Raw genomic sequence first — 25,008 nt, forward strand, 5'->3', positions numbered from 1 at the left:
ATAAAGAGGATCATGTTTACTCTTATGGCTTCACAAACAAGCTCCCAAACCCACGTGACGGAAACACAGCTCAGACCTCTCAAAGTCAAGCGTGTGAACAATCTCTCGACACCTAAGCCATACACGCAGGAAACATCGAGAGGGACAGGAGATGGTTAGGAGTAGACCAACAAAGAGCTCTGGGAATGAGCCTGAAAGACTGAGAAAATAAGTTCTCACTCTTCACTTCATCTACTTTTACATCACCTATTCTACAATGAAAGTCCAATAATGTCAATTACAAAAAGTCTGCCCACAACTGGAAGCGAGGGTTTGCGCTTTCTTTAAGATGGAGGTTCAATTGCTTCTGTGTCCTGGTGCTGCACTGATGCTAAAAAAAACCCGTGTGGTTCTTTAGCCAAGATGTTTGAGGAAACCCAGACCCCAGACCAGCTGACAGAGGAGGAGGTTGAGATGTCTGCCTTTTAGGAAGCAATTACCCAGTTGACGTTACTGAGCAGCAATAATTACCACTCGAATAGCAAGCTCTGAGGGAGCTTTTTTTCTAAATCATCAGATGCTCTGGACAAAATTATGATATGAAAGATTGACAGACACCAGTAAACTAAAATGTGGAAAAGAGCTGCACATTAATCTCATTCCAGAAGAGTAAAATTGAACCCTCATGGCTGTGGACACCAAAATAGGGATGACCAAGGATGTTCTGATCGATAACCCTGGTGCTATTCCAAGTCTGGGACCAAGGCACTCACAGAGGCTTTGCAGGCTGCTACAGAGCTCTCCGTGACAGAACAGTTTGGTGCTGGGTTTTACTCTTACCTATTTGGCTTCTGAAAGTGGCCGTTATCACCACTAGAGCCTTCTGTAGGAGGATCGTCCAGTTAGGACTAACAGAGGCAAACCTACGGGCCGAAGAACAAAGGCTATTCTGTGTCTGAAAGACCAAACCAAGTCCTTGGAGGAAAGAAGAATAAAAGAGATTGTGAAGAAACACTCTCAATTTATTGGGTGTCCCATGACTCTCTTTGTGGAGAAGGAACACGATAAGGAAGTCAGTGGTGGCTGAAATGTTTAACAGTGAGTGGGAAGGTGCTGGGCTGGATGGGGGTCCCATCCCATGGCGGGCAGGGGTCAGGGGAGACTGGATGCAGCAGTCAGCTGCACTGGGAGTGAGCCTCAGAGGCTGCCACATGAGGCACTTACTGTGAGCTTTCCTCATGTCCTGAACCACCTTTGACCAGCCATGACACCAATGGGAACACCACTGCTGACCCACAATCCCTTGGGTGGGAAGTCATACCCACCGTGTGGGAACCACATCCTCCCCTCAATGGGTCCTTTCGCAGAGGCCCAGGGTGCGTGGAGATAATGCAGGCCCCACTCCATGTTGCCAATGGTTGTGTGTCACCAGGCAAGTTTTGCTTGACCTCTGAGAACTGTGATTCCCCATCTGGGAAATGGAGACCACAGCACCTGCCTCCTGGGGCCGTGCCACGCCTGGGGACGAGGCTCAAAGCTGGAAAGCAGCCGGAAGTCATTCGAAGAAAAGAAAAGCAGACCTCTTAGGGCAGCCACACAACTGAGGTTGGTTATTTCACTTTATTTAGCAAACCATCATACTCTGGGCCCCACCAAACTGCTCCTCCAGCCTCACCCGAGGGTCTGCCTTGGGAAGAAGCTCGGAGCATGAACAGGAAGACCCAGGCTCCCCAGTTGGCCTCCTCTTCTGCCACACATACCACACAGCACAGAACAAGATCACTGCTTGTGTTCTCAGGCGCCCACCCCAGCGTGGCCTGGGGGGCCTCCAGTGTTCACAGCCACCTGCCGGGCACTCGGCCCAGCACCAGGCACAGACCTCCTGCTCCTGAGAGGCCGGCACAGGGCCAGGGCCTCTGGCCCAGCTGTGGGCATGGAAAACCCTTATTTCCCAGCCCTGCAGCCTTATTCCCCATTGGGCAAGAAGCAAAATATATGAAAATACTTTAATTATTTCTTTGAAATGGTTAAGAAATAAGGTCATCTTATTTTCCTTTTACAATCCTAGTAAAAAAAAAAGTTCACATTAGCGCCAGGGCCCTTCCCCAAGCCACGGGCTGGCTGCTCAGTAGAAACGCTTGTTCCGTTCCTGCCGCTTCTGAAACACCACGGCCCCCACCACGGCGCACACGATGATGCCCAGGAGCGCGCACAGCAGCAGCAGAAACACCCGCCACCCCGTCAGGGGTCCACTGCGAAAGTTCCCCGTTGGGTCGTCCACATTGTCTGAGGGAGGAGAGAGGGGGAAATGAGAGGCCGAACGGGCTCCCCGGAAACAGCATGATAAGGTCCCCCACCCCACCCTCGAGGCAGCAGCTGTGGCCTGCTCGCACGGCTCCAGCGAGGGGCAGGGACATGCACAGAGCGACAATCTCACTGGGACCAATGTTCCCCGGGATCCAGGCTGAGGCGCCTTCTGCTGCAAGCTGGTGAACACTGGACACCTGGGATCTCCCTGACAGCCTCAGTCTGCCTAGGCGGGCCCAGAACCTGTTTTCCCAAGACCACCCCCAGACCAGTGCAGTGGTCTGAGGTTTCCAGCTGAAGAAACATGGCCCTGGCACAGGCTGCCTTCCCTCACATGTGGATGCATTCCGTGCCTCCTGGGAGGGCTCCCAGGGCCCTGACCCCCAACCTCCGTTCTTTCGCTTTGACCTTCTAGCCCAGTGGGCCCACTTGTCTGACAAGGAATTAACCCCTGCTGGGCCAGCCGCATGGGCTGCTGGGTAGGCTGGAGCAGATGTGTCCAAAAGCCTTGGTAGCAGGAAGCCTTCAACGAAAGATCGCAAATCAGTGGTCTATGGCAGGGTTGGTTTGGCCCCCAAAACGTTTAAAAGCAACTTGAATCTTTAAAAAGTGAAATGTCACATAAAATGTTGGTTTCCAGTGGTACTCTATCTCCCGCTGGGCCAACACACACAACTTTGGGGCTCCTGAAGTACAGTTTGCAACACACACACACACAGGGGCCTCACTCCCCATCCATCCTGAAAACCCTCTGTGAGGATGGAGCGGTGGCTGACTATTACCCTGCAAAGGCTCAGACTTGGACGTTTGCTAAAACTCAAGTTTGCATCCCGCCTTTTCACCTCTTTCTAGCTGAGGAAGCCTAAGGATCAGCTCCCCTAGCAGTTGTAGGACCTACTGCAGGCTGTTCACTGAGGCCACGCACTGAGGTATCAGCGCGCCTGTACCAGCAAACAGCCCCTCTGGCTTCACTGTCTGTTATCCCAGCACTGAGTGCAGAACGATGCAGATGCCAGGGGCTCACACACCTGTTCATGAGCACTAGCTGCTGATTCAAGGGCTGAGTTGGTCCAAGGAAGGGCAGATGGACACCGAGCAGCTGCCTAAGCCAGCCCAAGCCCCACAGGGAGGGGCTGTGCGTTCATACCTTTGGGCGACTTGAGGAAGTTGACGCTGGGCTCGATCTTGGTCCAGTCGATGCTCTCCTCGTCCGGTGTGTGCTCCACCATCAGCTGGAACAGCTTCATGGAGATGATGTCATGATTGTCTGCAGGATGAGAGTTAGCTTCTAAGGGGCATGGAGCCGCTTTGGCACACGTGGCTCAACCCTCTCCCGCCCCCCACCACACAGAGCGGCCAGGTCCCCTGGGGAGAATCCAGCAGCCTCCAGCAAGCAGTATTCCACGGGCTGGAATACTCCAGAACACAGCAATAAGAAACCTGGGAGGAAGCAGAGCAGAGAGGAAAAAGCACAGGTTTTACAATCAACATTGCTGGGTCTAATCCTGGCTCTGCTACCCTCTTTGAGGCTCAGTCTTATTTGTAAATGGGGGTGGTAATCTCCATCTTGTGGTTACTGAGGCATGTAAATGAGAAAGTACAGACAGGGCCGAAGGTATACTGCCTGGAGGTAGTATGTCCTTGAAAATAGAACCGGATAAAGACCCACACACTGCTGCATGGCTGGTTGAGAAGCCTGACCCTCCCGGGGGTGAGCAGCCACCAGACGCTCTGTCACAGAGACCCAAGTGCAGGATGCAGATGAACAACCTGGCAGCCGGCTGACAGCTTGGCTCTAACAGTCATCGACTGTACCTGGGGAGACTTGAGGAAGGCCCTGGTCCACTAGCATGGGCAGGAGAGAACCTCTGCCTGACACTGACAGTAACTGACAACTCTATTTTGAGATGGAGAGGCTGAGGTTCAGAACTGAGACGAGGGTCCCAGTCAGCCTGCCACCAGCTATCAGCTCAGCTAATTGACTGGAATCTGAATAAAGGCCAAGAAAAGGGGGAAAGCGTAAAGAGCAAGGACCCTGCAGCCAGGTCAGGCAGAGACCAGTGTACCGGACCCCTGGTATGTGCAGCCCTGGAAGCCCAGGGAGAAGCAGGGACCTTGGAGTCAGACAGCAGGTCCCATTTGAGCTTTGTCACTTCCTGGGTGCCCGAACTTGACGTTCATCTCCCTTCAACTCCCAAATGCTCAGTGGTCTCAGTTGTACAAAGGGGGAAAGAGACAGCTACCTAACTAAGAACACGGCCGTGAGACACCTGGCGGGAGGCTGGCTGACCCTCCGCCTAAGGGTCACACACTACCGCAGGCATGGCCCCTCCATTGCCCTTCCCAGGGCTTCTCCAAACAGACTTAAGAGAATACCACCTGTCACAGACCTGGCTCTGTTTCCAGAACCTCTCCTGATACCTGCTGAAACGCTGTCAAATGGAATTCCAGGTAACCCAGGGAAGGGTTATAGCGGGTCCACAGATGAAACAAGACAGGCCGTGAGCTGGTAATTACTGAAGCTGGGTAACAGCAATAAAGGGCTTATCACACCATCTTCCCTCTTGTGGGTATACAATTGGAATTACCATATTAGAAACCTTAAAACAATAGACACTCCGGGAACCAAATGGACCCAGACACTTCCATGGTGATGGGGATGCTCCTAGACAGTGGCTGGCTCATAGGCCCTGGAAACATCTATCCTGACAACAAACAAGCCTCTGTCTGGTCTGCCACATTACTTCTCAGCTCTGGTCAACAAGAGCTGGCCCTAGACATGGTGCCTCCCGGGGGCCCTGAGAAGGGACTAAGGACCAGAGACAAGGGCCACCAACAAGTGCCACCCAGGCCTGGTGGTCCCGAGACGCCTGCACAGGTAGGTAGCACCCCAAAGCTTACAGCACTCACCGTGGGCCAAACAAGACAGAGCCCTGACTCCATGGAGCTTACAATTCAGTGAGGGGGACATGACAATGAAATTAATGACACAGCAGACACCAGGATGGTTAAATGCTATGAAGAAAAATAAAACTAGAAGGCAACAGGAAGTGTGCAGGGGACTGGGTGTGTGTGTGACTTTAAATGAGGGAATCAGGGATGGCCTCACTGGGGAAGAGATATCTGAGCAAGACCTGGAGAGACGCAGGCACAAAGGCCCAAGGCAGGAGGGCAGGGGTGGGTCTGAAGAGTGGCTAGGGGCAGTGTCACCAGAGAGCAGAGAGGATGAGGCAGAGGGAATGTGGCGGAAGGCAACAGGACCACTGCTGGGAGGACAGCAGCCTCAGCTTTGAGTGAGGCGGAAGGAGTAGCTCGGCTGTGGTGCTGGGAGGAGGGGACCCTCAGGAGGCTCCTGCAATTGTCCAAGCAAGAGAGGACGGTGGCCCAGACCTGCCTGCAGTAAAGGAAGGGAGAAGAGTGGTCTGCTGCAGGATGAAAGGAAGACACAGCCAGCAGGACACGCCAACAAATGGGAGGTGGCATGTGAGAGAAAAAGCAGAGGCCGGAATAACACCAAGGTGTTCTGACCCAAGTAACCACTAGAACAGAAGTTTGTTTGTCCCTGGCTGTGGGCGTGTGAAGGCTGAAAGGCCTGCTGGTCACGTTGCTGGTGACTCAGGTTTGGAGAGGGAAACGTGAGGGTCCATTGCTGGGTTCACCAGATTCAAACCTTCCCAGCTCACAGATGACAAGAGAGGGAAGATGGCTGAAGGACCGCACACACATATGGGAAGAGGGGGAAGAAAACGTGTGGAACCAAATGCAGGCAGGTCGAGGAGGAAAGGGATCTGCCATGTCACAAGCTCCCAACAGCAGGGAAGGCCAAACTGAGACTGGATGCCTTGCTCTGCCCACACACTCACCAGACAGGTCGCCAGTACCGGCCGAGGCTCCAAAGTAGTAGCCAGTGGGTAGGCGCACTCCCGTGATGTCAATGCAGTTCTTCCACTCATTCTTGTCCTCCAGGTCAGTCATCACCTGTGGCCAGCCAGCAGGTCAAGGGTGGCCCAGGGCCAGCCTGCCCGCCTTCCCAAGCCCCGCAGAGCTACCCCTCCTGCCTCTCACCGTCAGGCGACCCCGGGAGTAGCGCACTGCCAGGAAGGTGTCATGATCGCGGTTGCGGAAGTCAGCCGTGCAGCCCGCCAGCTCGGTCCAGCGGCCGTCCTTGCTGTGGTCGTAGGACAGGGAGCCATTGTTCACCATCACGGAGATGTACGGGAACACGCGCTGAGACAAGACACCGGTCACTCCGAGGGCAGCCCAGCCAGTGGGAGGCCGCGGGGCACCCACCACCCTGACCCCTGGAGGCTGCTCTCATGCAGGGCCCAGGGAGAAGTCCTGTCCTGCCCTGCAGGAGAGCAAGGGCCTACCTCTGTGGTCTCATCGTTGGGATACGTGTCCAGGAAGATGGCTAAGCCATGGAAGTTGTCTTTGCTTCCAAACACAGGCCCTAGAATTAGAAGGAGATGCTCCTGTAACAGGAGAAATTGGGAGTTGCCCGATGGGTACCTGAAGGACAGAGGAACGCCAGCGTGGATGGGACCAAAAGAGGTTAGCCCATGGTCATGCTCCCAGGAAAAAGAAGGGATCTCTAAGTGGGGTGGGGTGGGGGGGTTGGAAGGGTAGTCTCAGGCATATGGCAGAGATGACTCAAGTTTGAAGCCTGAACTGTGAAGGAACAGCACCTGTCTATGTGCTCTGAGGTGTTGGGGGCAAGGGGATACCTAATCTGTAAAAACCAGGTGGTCATGCAGTAAGGACCATCCCTGAACCCAGGGGTCACCAACTTTCTGTCCATGGCCAGAGAGCAAAGAATTTAGGCTTTGTGCGCCACAGATGGTCTCTGTCACAGTCGTCCTTCTTTTTTCCTTCTTAAAATGGTAGGATGGTAAAATCCTCTTAGCTGGTGGAGAACACCAGGCCATGCTGGGCAGAGTTGACCATGGGGTCATCTTCTACAGGGACGTTCCATCCAGCTACTCCCCAGGCCCCATGTTTCCTCAAAGAGGACCAGCAGTGCCCTAACAGGGAGTGCAGAGTGGAGGATTCCTGGCCACAGACAGCCCACCTGTGCCAGCACCACCCTACCTGGCACCAGGCGGTCCCGAGTGTACCACAAGGCAATGCCGTCTCCATGGAGATTTTTCTTTCCTGCGCCATGAACTTTGAAGTGAACGTGCATCTCCCAGTCCTTGAGGAAGCAAGGCTAGAGGGAGAGCAGAGAGGGCTGTCAGAGCTCCCCATGCTTGCCTACTCACTGGAAGTGACCCAGCACAGACCCTAGAGCGAGTCGGGACACTCAGAACAGGGCCAGGCAACAGGGTCCCAAGTGTCACTGATCCTTGAGCATCTCAGTAGGGAGGGAGGGGGAGGCCACAGACTGTCCCAAGGCTGCTGAGGCCCAGACTCCACCCACCCTGGCCCCAGTCTTCTCCTGGGCTGGTTCTCACACCTTGACTCACTTTCCTTGATACCAGCCAAACCTGTTAGTCCTGTTTCTTCTCCATCCCCACTGCTTCTGTCCCCTGGGATCTTGTGGGAGGATTATTATCCCTATTTGAGTCATATATTTTATAAAAAGAAAACACATTCAGAGATGAAACAACTTGTCCACAGCAGGTAAGTGGACGTCCTGACTCATGCCCAGGACTGTCTGACTCGGAAACCCCTGCTGTTGCCTACAGCTGCCATGGCCTTCAGGCCTGTAATACAAGCTGTACCAGCTTCTTTTTGGCTTTCCATCCCCACCGTGTTCCCTTCAAACCAACCCCTCAAACTGAGGGACCCCCACCCAGGTCTGGCAGACTCGAAGCCCTAGACTCTCAGCCAGCACCCCACCTGCCTCTTGCAGTCTCAGCCCAGCCTGAGGGTGGTGACACTGATATCAGGGTTGGGAGCTGGAAGGGCTACTGTGATGTGAGGGAAGGAAGTACTTCCCAGCAGTCAGGAAGGCACAAAGCTGGGCCCACAGCAAGGACACCAGCCTGGCCTTGCCTGCCAGGAAGCTGCTCATGAAAACCATGGTATTGACACTCGAACGAGAATCTGCTTAGGGAAAGTCTGTAGATGGGTGTGTGAGCAAGTAATTAAACAAAGGCCCAGCTGAAAGGCAAACTAAAACAAGATATTGCTGACTTATCAGATTGGCAAGGCTTAATGCTGCAATGCAGAAAAGAATGAAGAGAAACACGGCCTAAATCCAGAGGACAGTGGATGCTCCCATCCTCTTGGGGGCAATTTGGCTGTTGCAGCTTTTTAACAAAATGAGGGAGATCCATAAGCTCTTACAGGTCAAGATCAAGATGTCAAAGATACTAAGAGGAAAGATAAACTGAAAACAGTATCAGCGCTATGTGCTCATTTTTAAAAAATATATTAAGTCTATGTGCAGAGAAAGAAGGAAATGAAAGAAATATGACCAACATTAATGAAAGCTAACTCTGGGAGGGGAATGATTACTTTCTACATTTCAGTCTTCTATACTGAACATATTACTCCTGTAATCATAAGAAATTCAAGTAAAAAATAAAAAACCCTATGTCCCCTCGTGGCTTGTGCATCACTGATTCACCAGACGCAGTGTTCTGGGCCTGGGCACCAGCAGCTCAGGTGAGAAGACTCGGCCCTTGAGAATACAGGGTTAGCAGGCACCTGCACGATAGGATGACACAGTGTGAAGTCAGCCCTCCCAGTTTCTGACAGTTCACTGGCTCTGGGAGACCCTGCAGATTCTGGAGGGGGGCAACTGTGAGGTGATAAAAAGCAGGTCTCCATGACAGATGTGCAAGGAATCTGAGTCCAAGACCTACTGAGGGGGTGGAAGGACTGGTGAATCAGTCTTCCTTTGGATTGAGGTGACAAAAATCACAACTGAAAAGTAAGAACGAATGAGAAAGGGCTCCCAGGGACTGCAGCTCAGCTATGAGTTCTCAATCCTGGAAATTAGACTAAACAGACTCACTCAGGCCTCATACTTTTAACAAAATATTGTACAAACACAATATCTGGGACACACCCAAAAATACCAGGCACATGAAGAGACAAGATGGGAACTAAACATAGAGAAAGGCGAGGAGGGAGAGAGAACAGCCATAGGAACTAAACACAGAGAAAGGCGAGGAGGGGGGAGAACAGCCACCACCATCACATCCCAGGAACCCTTAAGTAACCGAAGGAAGAAAAGATTAACTTCAAAGGACCTATAACTAGACTTATACTAGAATTTTCAACAGAAACCTTAGGAGTAAGAAGACAACAGACTGATATATTTGAAGTTGAAGGAAAATAACAATCAACATAGGATTCTATACTTAGCACATGTATCCTTCAAGAATGAAGGTGCTCTTTGGACTCGAACCTAATTTTCGGCAACAGAGCTAAACACACTAAGAAGATCCAGTAAATATGGGATCTGCTATTTCCCTCAGGAAAATGGTGAAGGGAATGGAAATCAGCCAGCACAACAAGTACATTTGCTCCTGTGACAAAACCAAGATGAAGAGATAAGCTGAGGGGATCTGCCACTGTGGTTCCTTCATGAGAACAGTAGCTGGTGGTGCCTGAACCACCACCACCACTTCTGCCATTACGGGGAGGTCAGGCCTCAGAAGACTGAAGGAACTGAAGGACCAGCAGAAGCACCACCACTGCTAGCCTATAATAAATAGATTAATTTATGTAATCCCCTTTTAAAAAAAAAAAAGGTGAAATTAAGACATTTTCAGACAAAAAACACTGAGACTATCTTTCATTCTTCAGGGAGAAATGGGATCCAGATCCAGACATGAAGTCAGAGATTCAAGAAGGAATGAAGACCACTGACTAAACTAAGTATGAGACTAAAAACACAAATAAATATTTGGCTGTGTAAAACAATAATGTTTTGTGTGATTTAAAACAGAAAGATTAATAACAACAAGGTAAAAGAAGTTAAAGCGTCCTAAAAGCCTATCATTGTCTTGGAAGGAGTTAAAAGTGCATCTTATCAGTACTCTTTGGTAAAATGTGATCTGTGTTTTAAACTCCAGAGTAACCACCAAAATCTTGGGAATAAGCACAGAGCTTTCAAGCTAACAGAAGAATAAAAGTGGAATAAAAATTAACCAACTCGAAAGAAGCCACGATCAGAGAGAAAAGTGAACAGAGGACAGCCAGTACAAACAGAAAGTAAACAGTAAGATGGTACATTAAATCCAAATGTATCAATGACTTCACAAAATGTAGTTAGACTAAATGCTGGTAAGGGTACCCAGGACCTCCCTGTATTCTTTTTTTTTTTAAATGAAATATAGTTGACATACAATATCAGTTTCAGGTGTACCACATAGGGATTTGACAGTTACATACATGACAAATTGATCACCACAAGTCTAATAATATCCATCACCATAGAAAGTTACTGTAATACTATTATTATTGCAGTATTATTGACCACATTCCCTATGCTATACATTACATCCCCATGACTCATTTAATTTTACAACTGGAAGTCTGTACTTCTTAATCTCTTTATTTTTTCTTACAACTACATGTGAATCTACAATTATCTCAAAAAAAAGTTTAACTTTAAAAATAAGTAATAGAACAAAGACTTAAACTAAAGAGCTAAAAGTATAAAACTCTTAGAAGAAAACATGGGAAACACTAGATTTAGCAATAATTTTCTGGATATGCCACCACAGCACAGACAACAAAAAAATTAGATAAACTGGACTTCATCGAAATTAAAACCTTTTACATGTCAAAGAACATCAAGAGAATGAAAAGACAATCCACAGAATGAGAGGAAATATTTCCAAATCCCAAATCATGTCCTGATAATGTCCAGAATACATAAAGAACTCCTAAAACTCAACAACAAAAAACAACCCAACACTGTACAAAGGATTTACACAGACATTTTTTCATAGAAGATAATAATTTGTATATAAAAAGTATATGAAAAGATGCTCAACATCATTAATCATTAGAGAAATGTAAATCAAAACCATATACCACTTCACACTCGTTTGGATGACTATTATTAAAAAAATGGAAAATATAGTATTATAAAAATGTGGAGAAACTGGAACGCTGGTGCATTGCTGGTGGGACTGTAAAATGGCGTGGTTGCTGTAGAAAACAGTTTCAGTTCAGTCAGTTCAGTCGCTCAGTCGTGTCTGACTCTCTGCGACCCCATGGACTGCAGCACGCCAGGCCTCCCTGTCCATCACTCACTCCCAGAGTTTACCCAAACTCATGTCCATCGAGTTGGTGATGCCATCCAACCATCTCATCCTCTGTCGTCCCCTTCTCCTCCGGCCCCCAATCCTTCCCAGCATCAGGGTCTTTTCCAATGAGTCAGCTCTTCACATCAGGTGGCCAAAGTATTGGAGTTTCAGCTTCAACATCAGTTCTTCCAATGAACACCCAGGACTGATCTCCTTTAGGATGGACTGGTTGGATCTCCTTGCAGTCCAAGGGACTCTCAAGAGTCTTCTCCAATACCACAGTTCAAAAGCATCAATTCTTCGGCGCTCAGCTTTCTTTATAGTCCAACTCTCACATCCATATATGACCACTGGAAAAACGATAGCCCTGACTAGACGGACCTTTGTTGGCAAAGTAATGTCTCTACTTTTTAATATGCTACCTAGGTTGGTCATAACTTTCCTTCCAAGGAGTAAGCGTCTTTTAATTTCATGGCTGCAATCACCATCAGCAGTGATTTTGGAGCCCAAAAAAATAGTCTGACACTGTTTCCACTGTTTCCCCATCTATTTCCCATGAAGTGATGGGACTAGATGCCATGATCTTAGTTTTCTGAATGTTGAGCTTTAAGCCAACTTTTTCACTCTCCTCTTTCACTTTCATCAAGAGGCTTTTTAGTTCCTCTTCACTTTCTGCCATAAAGGTGGTGTCTTCTGCATATCTGAAGTTACTGATATTTCTCCCAGAAATCTTGATTTCAGCTTGTGCTTCTTCCAGCTCAGCATTTCTCATGATGTACTCTGCATATAAGTTAAATAAGCAGGGTGACAATATACAGCCTTGACGGACTCCTTTTCCTATTTGGAACCAGTCTGTTGTTCCATGTCCAGTTCTAACTGTTGCTTCCTGAACTGCACACAGGTTTCTCAAGAGACAGGTCAGGTGGTCTGGTATGCCCATCTCTTTAAGAATTTTCCACAGTTTACTGTGATCCACACAGTCAAAGGCTTTGGCATAGTCAACAAAGCAAGAACAGCCATGAAGAGATACCCCACGTCCAAGGTGAGAGAAACTCAAGTAAGACAGTAAGTGTTGCGAGAGGGCATCAGAGGACAGACACACTGAAACCACAGTCACTGAAAACTAGCCAATCTGATCACATGGACCACAGCCTTGTCTATCTCAATGAAACTAAGCCATGCCAAGTGGGGCCACCCAAGACAGATGGGTCATGGTGGAGAGGTCTGACAGAATGTGGTCCACTGGAGAAGGGAATGGCAAACCACTTCAGTATTCTTGCCTTGAGAACCCCATAAACAGTATGAAAAGGCAAAAAGATAGGACACTGAAAGATGAACTCCCCAGGTCGATAGGTGCCCAATATGCTACTGGAGATCAGTGGAGAAATAACTCCAGAAAGAATGAAGGGATGGAGCCAAAGCAAAAACAATACCTAGTTGTGGATGTGACTGGTGATAGACGCAAAGTCCGATGCTGTAAAGAGCAATATTGCATAGGAACCTGGAATGTTAGGGCCATGAATCAAAGCAAATTGGAAGTGGTCAAACAGGAGATGGCAAGAGGGTATGTCGACCTTTTAGGAATCAGCGAACTAAGATGGACTGGAATGGGTGAATTTAACTCAGATGACCATTATATCTACTACTGTGGGCAGGAATTCCTTAGAAGAATGGAGTAGCCATCATGGTCAACAAAAGAGTCCGAAATGCAGTACTTGGATGCAATCTCAAAAATGACAGAATGATCTCTGTTCGTTTCCAAGACAAATCATTCGATATCACAGTAATCCAAGCCTATGCCCCAACCAGTAATGCTGAAGAAGCTGAAGCTGAACGGTTCTATGAAGACCTACAAGACCTTTTAGAACTAACACCCAAAAAAGATGTCCTTTTCATTATAGGGGACTGGAATGCAAAAGTAGGAAGTCAAGAAACACCTGGAGTAACAGGCAAATTTGGCCTTGGAGTACAGAATGAAGCAGGGCAAAGGCTCATAGAGTTTGCCAAGAGAACGCACTGGTCATAGCAAACACCCTCTTGCAACAACACAAGAGAAGACTCTACACAAGGACATCACCAGATGGTCAACACCAAAACCAGATTGATTGTATTCTTTGCAGCCAAAGATGGAGAAGCTCTATACAGTCAGCAAAAACAAGACTGGGAGCTGACTGTGACTCAGATCATGAACTCCTTATTGCCAGATTCAGACTTAAATTAAAGAAAGTAGGGAAAAGCACTAGACCATTCAGGTATGACCTAAATCAAACCCCTTATGATTATACAGTGGAAGTGAGAAATAGATTTAAGGGACTAGATCTGATAGACAAAGTGCCTAATGAACTATGGATGGAGGTTTGACATTGTACAGGAGACAGGGATCAAGACCATCCCCATGGGAAAGAAATGCAAAAAAGCAAAATGGCTGTTTGAGGAGGCCTTACAAATAGCTGTGAAAAGAAGAGACGTGAAAAGCAAAGGAGAAAAGGAAAGATATTCCCATTTGAATGCAGAGTTCCAAAGAATAGCAAGGAGAGATAAGAAAGCCTTCCTCAGCGATCAATGCAAAGAAATGAAGGAAAACAACAGAATGGGAAAGACTAGAGATCTCTTCAAGAAAATTAGAGATACCAGGAGAACATTTCATGCAAAGATGGGCTCGATAAAGGACAGAAATGGTATGGACCTAACAGAAGCAGAAGATATTAAGAAGAGGTGGCAAGAATACACAGAAGAACTGTACAAAAAAGATCTTCACGACCCAGATAATCACGATGGTGTGATCACTCACCTAGAGCCAGACATCCTGGAATGTGAAGTCAAGTGGGCCTTAGAAAGCATCACTACGAACAAAGCTAGAGGAGGTGATGGAATTCCAGTTGAGCCATTTCAAATCCTGAAAGACGATGCTGTGAAAGTGTTGCACTCAATATGACAGCAAATTTGGAAAAACTCAGCAGTGGCCACAGGACTGGAAAAGGTCAGTTTTCATCCTAATCCCAAAGAAAGGCAATGCCAAAGAATGTTCAAACTACCACACAATTGCACTCATCTCACACACTAGTAATGCTCAAAATTCTCCAAGCCAGGCTTCAGCAATACGTGAACCGTGAACTTCCAGATGTTCAAGCTGGTTTTAGAAAAGGCAGAGGAACCAGGAAAACAGTTTGGTGGTCCTCAAGAAGTTTAACAAAGAGTTACCATATAACCTAGCAATTCCACTTCCTAGGTATTTACCAGAAAAGTGAAAGCAGGCACTCCAGTAGCCACCTATGTCCACCCATGTACACAGCAGCACAACAGCCAAAAGGTGGAAACTACCCAGTGTCCAGCAACAGATGAATGGACAAACAAAATGTGGTGTACACACACACACAGGAATATTATTTAGCCATAAAAAGAATGAAATACTAATACATGCTACAACATGGATGAACTTTGCCTGCATTATGCTAAGTGAAATAAGTCAGATACAGACAAATATTCTGATTCCATTTATGTGAGGTACCTAGAAGAGTCAAATTCAAAAACAGAAAGTAGAATAGTGGCTACCAGGGGCTGTAGATAGGCAGAAAATAGGGAGTTAGTGTTTAAGGAGTACAGTTTCAGCTTCCGGTGATTAAAAAGTTCTGGAGGTAGATGGTGGTGATGGCTGCACAACAAAATGAATGTACTTAATGCCACTAAACTGTACACTTAAAAATGGTTAAAATGGTCAATTTTATGTCACGTATATTTTACCACAATAAAAAAATTTGAGAAATTTTTTTATTTTCTTTTTCATGCAGATACATATTTATAGTAATTGAAACTAATTTTTTGTTGGTAGACATTACACTTTTAAAAATTTAACTGTAGACTGATTTACAATATTGGGTTAATTTCTTCTACACAGGAAAGCGACTCAGTTATACATAGTCTTTTTCATATTTTTGTATTTTCCATTACAGATTATCACAGGATATTGAATATAGTTCCCTGTGCTATACAGTAGGATTTATTCATCCTATACTAATAGTTCGTGTCTGCTAATCCCAAACTTCCAATCCTTCCCTCCCCACCCCCCTGACAACTTGGCAACCACAAGTCTGTTCTCCATGTCTGTGAGTCTGTTTTGTATATATGTTCATTTGTGTCATATTTTAGATTCCACATAAGTGATATCATAAGATACTTGTCTTTCTCTAACTTCACTTAGCGTGGTAATCTCTAGGTCCATCTGTGCATGCATGCTAAGTCACTTCAGTCACGTCTGACTCTGTGCAACCCTACGGCTGCTCTGTCCATGGGATTCTACAGACAAGAGTACTGGAGTAGGTTGCCATGCCCTCCTCCAGGGGATCTTCCTGACCCAGGGATCACACCCGCATCTCTTATGTGTACCGGCACCAGCAGGCAGGTTCTTTACCACTAGTGCCACCTGAGAAACCCCCCAGGTCCACTCATGTTGCTGCAAGTGGTATTCTTTTCTGTGGTTGAGTACTATTCCGTTTGTGTGTATATGTGTTTACATACACACACATACATCTAGATCCATTCATCTGTTGACCGACATTTAGGTTGTTTCCATGTCTTGGCTACTGTAAATAGTGCTTTAACGAACACAGGGATGCATGTATCTTTTCAAATTAAGAGTTCTGTCTAAGTATATATCCAAGAGTGGGATTGCTGGATCATATGACAACTCTATTTTTAGTTTTCTGAGGGCTCTCCATACTGGCTGTACCAATTAACACTCCCATCAACAGTGTAAGAGGGCTCCCTTTTTCCCACACCCTTTCCAGCACTTATAGTTGTTAGATTTTTTAATGATGGCCATTCTGACCAGTGTGAGGTGGAACCTCATTCAAGTTTTGATTTTCATTTCTCTAATAACTGGCTTCCCAGGTGGCTCAGTAGTAAAGAATTCACCTGCCAATGCAGGAGATGTGGATCTGCACTGAGAAGATCCCCTGGAGAAAGAAATGGCAACTCACTCCAGTATTTTACCTGGAAAATCCCACAGACAGAGGAGCCTGGGGGCTACAGTTCATAGGATCACAACAAGTCTGACTTGACTTAGCAACTGAGTATACACACTGGCATTGGCCATCTATATATCTTCTTTGGAGAAATGTCTGTTTAGGTCTTCTGCCCATTTTTTAATTCTTTTAAAAATTATTATTGAATTGTATGAGCTGTTTGTATATTTCGGAAATTAAACCCTTGTTGGTCGCATCATTTGCAAATATTTTCTCTCAATCCGGGCTTCCCTGGTAGCTCAGTTGGTAAAGAATCTGCCTGCAATGCAGGAGATTCCAGTTCGATTCCTGGGTCAGGAAGATCTGCTGGAGAAGGAATAGGCTACCCATTTCAGTATTCCTGGGCTTCCCTGGTGGCTCAGACAGTAAAGAATCCACCTGCAATGCGGGAGACCTGGGTTCAATCCCGGGGTTGGGCAGATCCGCTAGAGAAGGGAAAGGCTACCTACTTCAGTATTCTGGCCTGGAGAATTCCATGGATTACAGTCCAAGGGGTCGCAAAGAGCTGGACACAACTGAGCCACTTTCACTTTCTCCCAATCCATAGGTGTATTTTCATTTTGTTTATGGCTTCCTTTGCAAAAGTTTCTAAGTTTGATTAGGACCCATTTGTTTATTTTTGCTTTTTATTTCTATTGCCTTGGGAGACTGACCTAAGGAAACACTGGTACGATTTATGTTAGAGAATGTTTTATCGACGTTCTCTTCTAGGAGTTTTATGGTGTCATGTCTTATATTTAAGTCTTTAAGCCATCTTGAGTTTATTTTTGTGTAGTGTGAGCATGTGTTCTAACTTCACTGATTTACATGAGGCTGTCCATCTTTTCCAACACCACTTGCTGAAGAGATTGTCTTTTTCCCATTGTATACTCTTACCTCCTGTGTGGTGACCATTTACACTTTTAAAAACTATCTCAACGCCATTAAGTATCATGCAGAAGAGAATGGTTTGAAAAATTAAACTGTTTAAAAATAAAAAACAATGAAAGGTTAAATGAGGGACTCCCCTGGTAATCCAGTGGCTAAGGCTCCCGACTCCCAATGCAGGGGCCTGGGTTCAATTCCTGGTCAGGCAAATAGATAGCATCTGCCTCAACTAAGATTCACATGCCACAACTAAAGATCCCACATGCTGCAACTAAGGACCGAAGATCCCTCATGTTGCAGCTAAGTCTAGGCAAAGACCAATAAATAAACTTCTTTTTAAGAAAGGTTAAATGGCAAATTGTTATGTTACTGTATTTTATCACAATAAAAACAAATGGATAACCACCCAAAAGCCTAGTTATATGCTGTTTACAAGAGACAACTCTAGAAGAGGTAGGGAAAAGAAAAGGACAAAAAAAGACAGCACATCCAAACGCTAAGCAAAAGCAAGCTTGTGCAGCTGTGCCAATAACAAAGTTTAGAAGAGGACTCTTCTCCATGACAAAGGACTCCATTTACCAGGAAAATGTTGGTCTCAAAATATATGAAGTAGAAACTGACAGACTATAAAGATGAAGGCAAATATACACACAGACATTTTAATACACCTCTTCTAATAACTGATAAAAACAAGCAAAATGTCAGAAAGATATAGAAATTTGAGCCCGATCAGCAAACAGACCTAAAGATCTAAATGGCACACTTTACTCAACCAGCAGAGAATCCACATCTTTCGCAAGCACACATGAATGTGTCCCCCAAATCCTGATCACTTGAAGGACCATTTGCAAGACTCAACAGATGTCCAAGGATTGAAATCACAGAATCCGTTTCTTGACTATGAAGAAATTAAACTAGATATCAATAATAACAACTTAAAAGACAAAGATAACTAGAAAAGCACTTATATATTTGAAAAAAATTTAAAAACATAACTTACATACACAAAAGTCAGCCCAGAAGCCAATATTTCAAATGGTCTCTTTGGTGCCCAGGAGTTTCCTGCGCCTGGGAACAAAGCACCGAGGTAAGACCCCAAGCTAGGAGGAGGTGTGCCTCTGAGAAGTGCCTCTGCGCACTGAGGGATGGGAAAGGAAAACCTCCCCTCCTGTCCCCAGCATGCCTGCAGGGAGATCAGTTTTAGGAAAGAGTACACACACACAGAATTTGAGGACCTAGGAACTGATACCTCCAAGACTACCCAAGCCTTGGGAAGTCTCCCCATAGTACAGGTAAGACCGCAGATCATCAGATAGAATACCATGATAAAGACAGTACAAAGAAAGATTTTAAGCAGATGAGGTATGGGCTGGAACTAATGTAAAGCTGCTTTTGGGGGACAGAACATGACATGGTCATGGCCCTCCATCCCAGCTGAGCCATGTGGGGAGCTGAGAAATCTCAATGCCCTGGCCCTCCCCCAGGCCAACTAAATCAGAATCAATCACCTGGCAGTCATGAACCATTTTACAGCTAGGTGGTTTCTATGTCTTGGCTTATAACAAAGTGAAAGGCAGAGCTAATCTAACAGTCAGCTGATACATCATTAACTTTTTTTTCATTAAAATTTCTGATGAAAGATCACTACATGATTCGGGGTTTATAAGTCAAAGGAGTTCAAAATATTGAATGACCCCTGCTGTAACAAAATTCCTTGCATCTCTATCTACTACTTAAGCGAACACAAATTTTCAGCATTCACGTGAACAAAAAGCAGAAGTCATGCTTAAGCTTCTCATTCTGACAATGACATTCACTCAAATGGGGATGGGGAGATAACAGCTCATTGAGATCCATTTCAAAAAATGTTTACTTGGTGTAATAATTATTCAAAAATTGTGTAATGTGTAAGGCATTTCTTTCTATCAATTGTATACTAGTGGTAACTATAATAATCCCACAGAAAATATTAAAACTTAATTTCAAGGTCCCAACAAAGTTAAAAAGCTTAAATTATTACACTTAAGTCACAGAAGAACATGATAGGCTAATCAATAAGATTTTCAAGCATTACATACACTGCATTAGGATAAAATTCTGTGTGGGATATGAAATGAAAATATAAGTTCAATTTTAAGAATGACATACAATTTGGGCTTATTAATAGTGTTTAAAGGGTTTCCCTGGTGGCTCAGCTCCTGCCTGCAATCCAGAAGCAATGGGTTGGATCAGGAAGATCCCCTGGAGGATGGCATGGCAACCCACTCCAGTATTCTTGCCTGGAGAATCCCATGGATAGAGGAGCCTGGCGGGCTACAGCCCATAGAGCTGCAAAGAGATGGGACACAACTGAAGTGACTTAGCACACGCATACAGCATTTAAAAGAGTGGATCTCAAATTGCAATATTTAGATTTCACTAAACAGAAAAATAAGACAATTATATTCCAGACTGAAAATGTGATGATGGCAAGTGCAGAATTCTCTCAGCCCTGTGGTGGTGGTGTTGACACTACCAACCACCAGTGACCTCCAATCATAATTAAGTTACTTGTGACTGAACCAATTTCTAGCAGTTTCAGCACAATTTGTACCTCACTTAAAAAAAAAAAAAAAGTACGCTATGCCGAACTCACTTTCTTGAAAAATATCATTCTTACAAGTTATCCAAGGAGAGAGTAGCGTGGAAGCATATACACTAACATACATAAGTAGACAGCCAATGGGAATTTGCTGTATGACTCAGAGAACTCAAACTGGGGCTCTGTAGTTACCTGGGTTCAAACCTGGGTTGGAAAGATTCCCCTGGAGGAGGACATAGCAACCCACTCCAGTATTCTTGCTTGGAGAATCCCCATGGACAGAGAAGCCTGGGGGGCTACAGTCCATGGGCTTCGAAAAGAGCTGGACACAACTGAGCAACTAAGCACAGCACAATAACCTAGAGGGGTGGGAATGGGCTGGAGGAAGGAAGGAGAGTCAAGAGGGAGGAGACATACGTACACCTATGGTTAATTCATGCTGATGTATGACAGAAATTAAAGCAATATTGTAAATCAATCATCAATCAATTAAAAATTAATAAACTTTAAAATAATAAAAGTTATCCGAAAGCATTGGAGTTCCCTGGTGGTCCAGCCATTGGGACACCATGCTGCCACCACCAGGGGCCCGAGTTGGACAACTAAGATTCCACATGCCTCGCAGTGCAGCTAAAAAAAAAAGTTATCTGAAAACAAATGAGACCTAATGAAACTTAAAATGCGTTTGCACAGCAAAGGAATCCATAAACAAAACTACAAGACAATCCACACAATGGGAGAAAACATTTGCAAATGAAGCAACACACAAAGGATTAATCTCCAAAATATACAAACAGCTCATTCAGCTCAGTATCAAAAAAACCACCCAATCAAAAGAAAAGGGCAGAAGATCTAAACAGACATTTCTCCGAAGAAGACAGATGGCCAAAAAGCACATGAAAAGATGCTCAGCATCGCTCATCACTAGGGACACACAAATCAGAACTACAATGAGGGCCCTGCGGGCAGCACAGCCCCTGGGCAGTAGAGGGGGCTTGGGGCTGAGTCCTTGCTAATGCCAGTGTGGAGACGGCACCATGGGCAAGGGGTAGAGGGGCAAGTTGGCCACCGCCACTGCTATCACCACCAAGGGTAGTGAAAGAGCCGCTTCGGGGCAGGGGTCAGGTTGGGGAGGAAGGGGTAGGTATCATTTTTCTAGCTTTTCTGGATGCAGTGGTGGTGATGTTCCAGATCCCCAGAGCGACACTGGCTGCTACCTCCCTGGGGAGAGGAACACCAGCTCCTGAGCAGGCCCCCTTGGGGGAGGAGGGACAACCACTGACCTGCCAGGAAACTGCCTCCACTGACCCAGGTGTGGAACCTGAGAGCACAGCCACCACTAGTCTAGCTTCTGTGAAGGAGTAGGTAACTCTGCACGCTGAAGAAAACTGGAAATCTGTCATGATTTTTGCCCTGTAATTCCTTGATGGCTTCAGATGACTTCAAACTTTTATCTTTTGGCAAAAAATAGTACTCTTAATGGATGTATGTATGGGAGAAAGCAAAAGGGGTTCTGGTTTCTCGGGAAAGAAGGAACTTCCTTCTGTTTAACTGCTACTTCTTTCGTGAAGCCACATCTACCCCAGCCTGAAGATAATAAGTCAACTCTCTCCTGATCTTCTTCAGCACTTTTACCACTGCTCTGACTCTTTTCATATGCTCTTCTGGAGGATATAATAAAAAGCTACCTAAGGATTAAAAAAAAAAACTACAATGAGGTATCATCACCTCACACCAGTCAGAATGGACATCACCAAAAAATCTAAAAATAATAAATGCTGCAGAGGGTGCGGAGAAAAGGGAACCCTCCTATGCTGCTGGTGGGAATGTAAACTGGTGTAGCCACTACGGAGAACAGCATGGAGGTGCCTTAAAAAACTAAAAATAGAGCTACGATATGATCCAGTAATCCCACTCCTGGGAATATTTGGAGAAAATCATAGTTCAAAAAGGCACATGCACCCCAATGTCCATCACAGCGGTGTTTACAACAGCCAGGACATGGGAGCACCCTAGATGTCCATCAACAGAGGAATGGATAGAGAAGATGTTGTACATTTATCCAGTGGAATATTACTCAACCATAAAAAGAATGAAGTAATGCCATTTGCAGCAACATAAATGAACCTAGAGATCATACTAAGTGAAGTAAGCCAGACATCAAAAGTCAAGTATCATCTGATACCACTTCTATGTGAAATCCAAGGAAAAAAAAAAAGATATAAATGAACTTATTTACAAAACAAACAGACTCACAGACTTGGAAAACAAACTTTTGGTTACCAAATGGGAAACGTAGTGGGGGGAGGGATAAATTGGGAGTTTGGGCTTAATAAATACACACTACTATATATAAAATAGACGATAAATAAGGACCTACAATACAGCACAGGGAACTTTACTCAACATTCTGTAATAACCTATATGGGAAAAGAATCTGAAAACAAAATGGATATATGTATAAACGAATCACTTTGCTGTATACTTGAAACTAACACAATATTGTAAATCAATCATAATATAAAATGAAATTAGGGGCTTCCCTGGGGGTCCAGTGGCTAAGACTCTATGTTCCCAATGCAGGGAGCTCAGGATCAATCGACCCCTGGTCAGGGAAGAAGATCCTGCATTACGCAACTAAAAAAGATCCTCAGTGTCGCAAGATCAAAGACCTCTGTACCGAAACTAAGGCCTAACACAGCCAAATAAACATAAAATGAAATTTTTTAAAGTTATATGACAGAATAAGAGGAGAGAATGTGACTCCAAGGGAAACAAGGTAGTTATTGAAGTACTCTCTGAGTGGGTGGCACCCAAACTAAAACTTAACAAATGAGGAGAAACCAAGCAAGCATGAAGAGCCAGGAGACGGTGTACCAGACAGAAGCTACAAGTGCAAAGGTCCTGAGGCAAAATGGCAGCCAGAGAAGCCGGAATAACATTAACAGAGAGGATGACTGGAGATGTGAGGCACCAGGGGCCAGACCGTGCAGACACAGTGCGTGTTTATCCCTTCACAGGAGACCCCAGGCTCTGAGGATCAGAGTGAAAGCTAAGCCAAGTAACTCCAGATCCCTCAAGCAGGAAGAGAGGAGGAGGAGAAGTAACACGCAGACGAGGCAACAAAAGGACGGTGTGGGCTCTCAGAACTGCACGGGGAAGTCATTCAGAGAAACCAAAGAGCAGAGTGATGGAGAAAACTAGGACACTGGCCAACTGCTTAGGCCACGGAAGGGGTTGGGATCAGGCAGGCTAAGGGGAGAAGTAGGTTCTGCCCCCAGTTATTCCCCTTCCACCCCTTCCTAACCTTCCTTGGTGTGGTGTCTGTGCAGCAGCAGATCTCGGCCACTGCTTATGTATGACACACCTGCGACACCTGAAGGTCCCTAACCTCTGCAGCAAAGGTCGCAGAAACTAAAACTGCGCATGACTCCACTGATGACCAGACCCTCAATCAAGCGCTGAGGAAGGGGACTGATGTCTGTAAGGATTTTTAAGGGGTTCCTTCACTGTCCAGGCTGGGTCAAGTGTAGCAAGTGAATTGCTGGACTTGGAGATGAGACAGAATTTAAATGTTGTTTATAGCCATTCACTGTCTGTGTTTGCTCTGCTTATGCAGAGTCACGAAAGCCATCTACCTTTGTTTGAGAACTAAGTGCAATAAGGCACATTAAAGTCAGTGCCTTACATACATAAAATACCCAATAAAGACCCCACTCCTTCCATTTATCCCACTAATGAGAGGGTTCAGTTGAAGCAGACAACAGCTCCACGACTTGCTGGCTATGTGACTTTGAGGAAGGCACTTTCAACTCTGAGTCTTAGCTTCTTAAGCCAGTGAAACGGAGATAACATCAGTTACTTCACATGGCTTTTGAAGGAATGAAGAGACGGGTGCACAAAGTGTCAAGATCAGCTCCTGACACATGGTAACTTCAACAGCCATCACCTGTCACTACTGGCAAGTAGTAAGGCAAGTGACAAAGGGGGAGGGGGAGCAGGGGGGCCTTCAAATCAAGCTAAAGCCTGCTGAAGACTAACTGTAATGGCTTACTTCATGGTCTGCCTCCCCTCTTAGGAACCACTCACCAGGTGGTTCCAGATAGAGCCCTCTTTACTGCGCTCGTCAGGGGTCAGACGCACATACTGGCTCGTGAGCATTGTGCTTCCTTGGAAGTCCCAGAGGAGAGTGGAGCTGGAACCGATCCCTGCGGACAGAGACAAGGGCAGACAGGTGCGTAAGAGGCCGGGCCAGGACTAGCTTTGCCAGAGGCAGGGAACCCACAGGGCTGCCCTGATCAGAAGAAAGAGAATCCCTTCCCCAACCCCGTCCAGCCTCGACCTTACCCTAAACTCATCCCCGCCACAGGCCTCACCGTGGTAGGGCTTGATAAGCGAATGCTCCCGCTTGAGGTGTTCACTGTTGCCGTCAGTTATATCCGCAGCCACTTGCCCCAGCAACAAGAGGAAAAGCAGAATTATAGTGGGGCCTGGGCCGGGGCCGCGAAGCCCAGACCTCCCTGGGCACCGCCGGCCCCAGCCCCAGCGCCAAATCCAGCCAGCTGCCGCCGCCGCCGCCATTCTCCGTCCCTCTCGGCCACTTCCGTCCTAGGACTTCCGCCTTCCGGGAGTTCCATCTAATAGCCTCCGGCTCGAAACCCGCCAACCCTAATGTCACCTGGGAACTCCCAGCAAAAGCAAAGCCTCGCTGCCGAGTGGACGACAGCTTTATTTGCTAAGCAGCCCCCTATCCTGGTCTAGTGCCTTGGCGGCTGCGAGACACCTGTCAACCAGGCTCAGCAATGGGTTCTTAGGAACGACAAGAGCAGCAACCAATCATGGAACAGCACGTTCGGCTTGCGGGTCAACGGGGAGCAGAAGGATGACTTATGTCGGCCGGCTGCGCGGGGGGGCGGGGGAGGCCGTCTGTGAAGCGGGGCATGCTGGAACTTGTAGTTTTTATGGGCTCCTAGAACACTTGGCCTCTGGCCCCTGGTTACCTCTGTGGGGTAATCTTTCCCAGTCAGAGGGGAAACGAGTTCTA

At 46.4% G+C, this 25,008-nt stretch overlaps 1 protein-coding gene and 1 pseudogene across 3 annotated transcripts; one reads left to right on the top strand and one right to left on the bottom strand.

Moving 5' to 3' along the window:
* Window positions 1-402: 402 nt before the first annotated feature.
* On the top strand, window positions 403-1,066 carry LOC145510532 (heat shock protein HSP 90-alpha A2-like; annotated as a pseudogene). The gene has a single exon (XR_014057094.1). The product of XR_014057094.1 is annotated as a heat shock protein HSP 90-alpha A2-like (transcript).
* Window positions 1,067-1,580: 514 nt separating this feature from the next.
* Window positions 1,581-24,555, bottom strand: LMAN2 (lectin, mannose binding 2). 2 transcript variants are annotated; one of them, XM_081501965.1, is made up of 8 exons: window positions 24,341-24,555; window positions 24,054-24,172; window positions 7,375-7,492; window positions 6,657-6,736; window positions 6,352-6,513; window positions 6,150-6,264; window positions 3,434-3,553; window positions 1,581-2,265 (listed from the first exon to the last, which is right to left on the bottom strand). In XM_081501965.1, exons 1-8 carry the CDS (start codon window positions 24,543-24,545, stop codon window positions 2,105-2,107), a joined length of 1,080 nt encoding a protein of 359 aa, XP_081358091.1. In that variant the 5' UTR covers window positions 24,546-24,555; the 3' UTR covers window positions 1,581-2,104. The 2 variants fall into 2 exon arrangements, with proteins under 2 accessions (XP_081358091.1, XP_081358092.1); XM_081501966.1 differs by having other exon boundaries at window positions 1,581-2,304; window positions 3,411-3,553.
* Window positions 24,556-25,008: the final 453 nt, after the last annotated feature.

The sequence above is a fragment of the Giraffa tippelskirchi genome, chromosome 6 (genome assembly GCF_054371585.1).
Source record: "Giraffa tippelskirchi isolate mGirTip1 chromosome 6, T2T-mGirTip1v1.2.pri, whole genome shotgun sequence".
Classification (NCBI taxonomy): Eukaryota; Metazoa; Chordata; class Mammalia; order Artiodactyla; family Giraffidae; genus Giraffa; species Giraffa tippelskirchi.

Coding starts and splice junctions, on each gene's coding strand:
- LMAN2 (XM_081501965.1), bottom strand. CDS start 24,545: ATGGCGGCGGCGGCGGCAGCTGGCTGGATTTGGCGCTGGGGCTGGGGC. Junction 24,173..24,340: donor GCTTATCAAGCCCTACCACG/GTGAGGCCTGTG, acceptor CTCTGTCCGCAG/GGATCGGTTCCAGCTCCACT. Junction 6,514..6,656: donor CCAACGATGAGACCACAGAG/GTAGGCCCTTGC, acceptor GTCTTGTCTCAG/CGCGTGTTCCCGTACATCTC.